The sequence below is a fragment of the Musca vetustissima genome, unplaced genomic scaffold (genome assembly GCF_032173495.1).
Source record: "Musca vetustissima isolate MV318-11 ecotype Yass unplaced genomic scaffold, APGP_CSIRO_Mvet_v1 utg107316, whole genome shotgun sequence".
NCBI classification, from domain to species: Eukaryota; Metazoa; Arthropoda; class Insecta; order Diptera; family Muscidae; genus Musca; species Musca vetustissima.
The window spans coordinates 866-4,809 of record NW_026888934.1 but is presented as its reverse complement, the minus strand read 5'-3'; the positions used below and the strand labels follow the sequence as shown (position 1 = coordinate 4,809).

The 3,944-nt window shown below is 35.3% G+C and overlaps 1 protein-coding gene across 1 annotated transcript; it reads left to right on the top strand.

Annotated features, from left to right (window-relative positions):
• Positions 1–1,689: 1,689 nt before the first annotated feature.
• On the top strand, positions 1,690–3,071 carry LOC133336737 (bromodomain-containing protein DDB_G0280777-like; the record flags this gene model as incomplete). Its single annotated transcript, XM_061545016.1, has 1 exon — positions 1,690–3,071. A coding segment is annotated over exon 1 (1,382 nt), but the record flags the coding sequence as incomplete, so codon positions are not given.
• Between the last annotated feature and the right edge of the window lie 873 nt (positions 3,072–3,944).

Below are 3,944 nucleotides of genomic sequence, written 5' to 3'. Positions count from 1 at the left end.
GATGAATAATGAAATAAAAGCCATAAATAAATAAAAATATAATGTCATTCAATGCTAAATAAAATGAATTATTGTCGTACGAAGCTTTTCTGATCAAAAATAAGTGTTAAATTATTTTTATTTTAAAGAAAGAAATTTCAAAATGGGCGATTTAACACATTTTTAAACACAAGAACATTACCTTTCAAAAAAATGTTTGGTTCTGTGGGAGTTAGAGAGATTTGAAACTGAAGTTTTAATATTTTGACATGTGTTTAGGTATTATATTGTATACTAGCATATGCCCGCAACTTCGTTAGCGAATGTAGGAAATATTTAAAAATGTATTAACATATTATTTTATTTTCAGAGAAAACTGCATATGTCAGAAAAAAACAATCCACACATTAATATCGACCATAAATTAAATTTGAGTATGATTCGAGCTCTAATAGTTCACCCAAATCCACAAATTGTATCACCCACAATTCAAATTGTACCAAATATGGTACACAGTAGTAGAAATTTCCAAAACTTCCTACATACCCCAATCCTACACCTCCACACTGATACTAAATTCAAGTTTTAAGATTCTAACTCTATTTTAGGATTCCAACTCTATCGGTTCATACAAAACTCAATTCGTACTAAATTTGGTACACAGTACTACCAATTTCCAAACCCTCTTACAAACCCCAATCCTACATCTCCACAGTGATCCTAAATCAAAATTTCAGGATTACAACTCTATCGGTTCACTCACAATTCAAATTTTACCAAATTTAGTACACATTAGTAAACATTTCTAAAACTCTCAATCTTACACCTCAACAGTGATCCTGACCCCAAATTTCATTTTTAAACTGAATCCTGAACCCAACCCCACACCCCTACAGTGATCCTGACTCCAAATTTAATTTTTCCCGCTCTATAGGATCACCCAAATCAAAACTGTACCGATTATAGTACGATTTAGTACTTTTCGTACACATAAGTAACAAATTTTCAAAACTACGTTCATATCTCAAGCCTACACTCCGACGGTAATTTTAATTTCAAATTCCAGGATTCCAGCTCGATTTGTATCTCCAAATTAAATTTGTACCAAATATAGTACCATATAGTATTTTTCGTACACATGAGTACACGCTTTCAAATCCATCTCTCTAAATATACCCTACTTCTCAACATTAATTCACACTCCAAATTTCAAGTTTTTACGTAGCTATTCACATGCTACGAATTTGTACCAAATTAAGTACTTTTCGGATAGTTATAGTTCGAATTTCCAAACACGCTTTACTACACCTATCCTACACTCCATCAGCGACCACCAGAGCTCTAGCTCTATCGGTTCGCCAAATACAAATGTTATCACATTTAGTACTTTTCGTACCATTCTAGTACGAATTTCCAAAAACCCAGCCTTATCTGTCACCTTTGGACCAAGAGTAACCGTCACCCAAAATTTCAAGATTCTAGCTTCATCCGTTTCATCTGGGCGTTGATGAATCGTTAAATCAGTCAGTCAGTCAATCGCTTTACTCGTTTATTAGTATAGATATACAAAAGAACATCTAATTTATATTTATTAATTTTTTTAATTCCACAATTTTTTTACAGGACTATCTAGTATAAAACCAAATAAATCATCATAGCATTTACGCCATTTAATCAACGAACAATGATGTAATTTTCTTTCCACCGACTATGTTGCCAGACAAACAATATCCCTTAGCACACGATATTGAATTGAAAAAACATCAAACAAATCAAATCCAACGCAACGACTTCCATCAGCTGCCACAAATCTCTGAAATATCTGACAAATCTTTAAATTCACCAAACAATCGAAATATATCACTTCAAAGTCTTTTGACAAATCACCAAACACAAAAGAGGACAAACCCAACTACAGTGGCACATCGACAACAACTGAACATTGAAGTCAACGATGACAGTGACGAAATCGATGGTGGCAGTAACAATAATTATTGTAGTGATAGTTTTCTTGTTAAAAATATGAGTAACGAAAGGACCACAATAGCATCACTGTCAAGCAGGACAACATTAAATGAGGATGACATTTATACTAAGCAATTCGAGGCATTGACAATAGGGTCTTCCAACAGCAACATCACACCATCAAATGTTTGTCACCCTAAAGGCCAAGAGGCTAATGAGGAGCCTAGTGGTTTTGATGACGATGCCAATAACCATTCGAACATCTTTGACAAACGACATCAAGTTATGGCTGACGACAATATGGCTGATGTGGCTTCACAACACAACATCAACAACAGCAATGATGACAAACAAAATCTTGACAATACCGTAACACCACCAATGATGTTTGAAACCAACAACAAAACCGATTGTAAAGAGTATCACAAAGTTTTTAATAAAACCATTGACAGTGATGATGCTGCCGAGAATAGCGGCAACAATCACAAGACAACAGCAAAGACAGCTGTTGAACAGCGATCTGATGAAACGACTGATGTTGCTGACAACTGTAAAGTTGACAATGTTAAACACAATGAATGTCATAAAACTTTTAGTTCTTGCTCGTCTTTAGAATCTGCAGCATTGGCGACGTTACGATTGCATGCCATGCCAACAAATCAAACAACACACAACATGTCACTTCACATCAAGCCAGAAGAATATGTTGCGATTCCAACTTTGATGACTGCTGCCACTTTTTCTTCTTCTGCATCGTCATTGGAACACTCCGAGAAGCATAAATTTCAAAGCCACGAAGCAATGAATCAGCCGACATATTCATCTGTACCGTCACTGAGGCCGTCATATGATTTCATGCAACAAAGTTACCAACACCATCAGCTCTATCAGTATCACCATCCCCACCAGGAAGAGCAATTTCGAAGTCACCATCAACATCTGCCTCAACAGCAACACAAGCAACGTTTCCAGCATCATAATCATCATCAGCTATCACAACAGCAGTATACGGACAATGTTTCCTTCTTCCCCATCGCATCACATACTGCCTTACAGGAGAATTATGGTGTATGTTCAACTGGTGCCGGTGTGGGAGAATCGTCAACAACAACTTCATTGACCATATGGTAAGTGAAATTAATTGCATTGTTTCACAGTCTGTTTTGTTCATCATTTTTCTATTCAAAATAGCAATTGCTTGCCTTTTTTGTCCTTGTGTCAGTCGTTTATGGATCTGTCCCAATGTTTTGTTTTGCATTAGAATTGTGTGTTAGGGGTTGTGCAATGTTAGGCACCTTATGGAGGTATTTGACCCGAAAAATTATTAGTGGAATAATAGTTATCAATGGTTCAAGTTTCTCAGCGGTGATTTAAATGCCACAGTCGTAAAACCGAATTATGAGTTAACAATTAACATATTTAATGGGAATCCATAATAAAGAAATGCAACAATTTTGAATTCGAAATCGTGCACATACTCCAAAAAAAGGCAAACAAGTGTCAATCGATTTCCGATAGATAAATATCCTCAGTCTATGGTTTGCAGGGGTGTACATAACTACAGACATGTTTTATTATTTGTTTTATAAGGTTAGTGTTTTTAACAAATAGTAGACCATCTTTGGAGAGGTTCCAGAAGGCGTATAGACTCCATCTTCGGTTTTACCATAGGTTTGATAAAATATTACAAAGTACAAATAATGGCTCAAATGGGTTATACATTCGCTTCAAGTTAACATTACATGTTTTAAAAAAAGATATACAAAAAAAGAGATACAACTTTTAAAATGTCGACCCTTTGTGAGGGTGGTAGTTGAAAGAATGGACCAATAAGTCTCATTTCCTGTATGATACAGGTATGGTTAATATTATGTTGTGCAAAGTTTTGTTCATAAAAACCTAATAAAGGATTCGTTACATGGGGGCTACCACAAATCTTGGGTAGCAAAACTAATTCAATTAAAAACCAGTATAGAAAGTTGTAAAGTCGGACTGGGCCG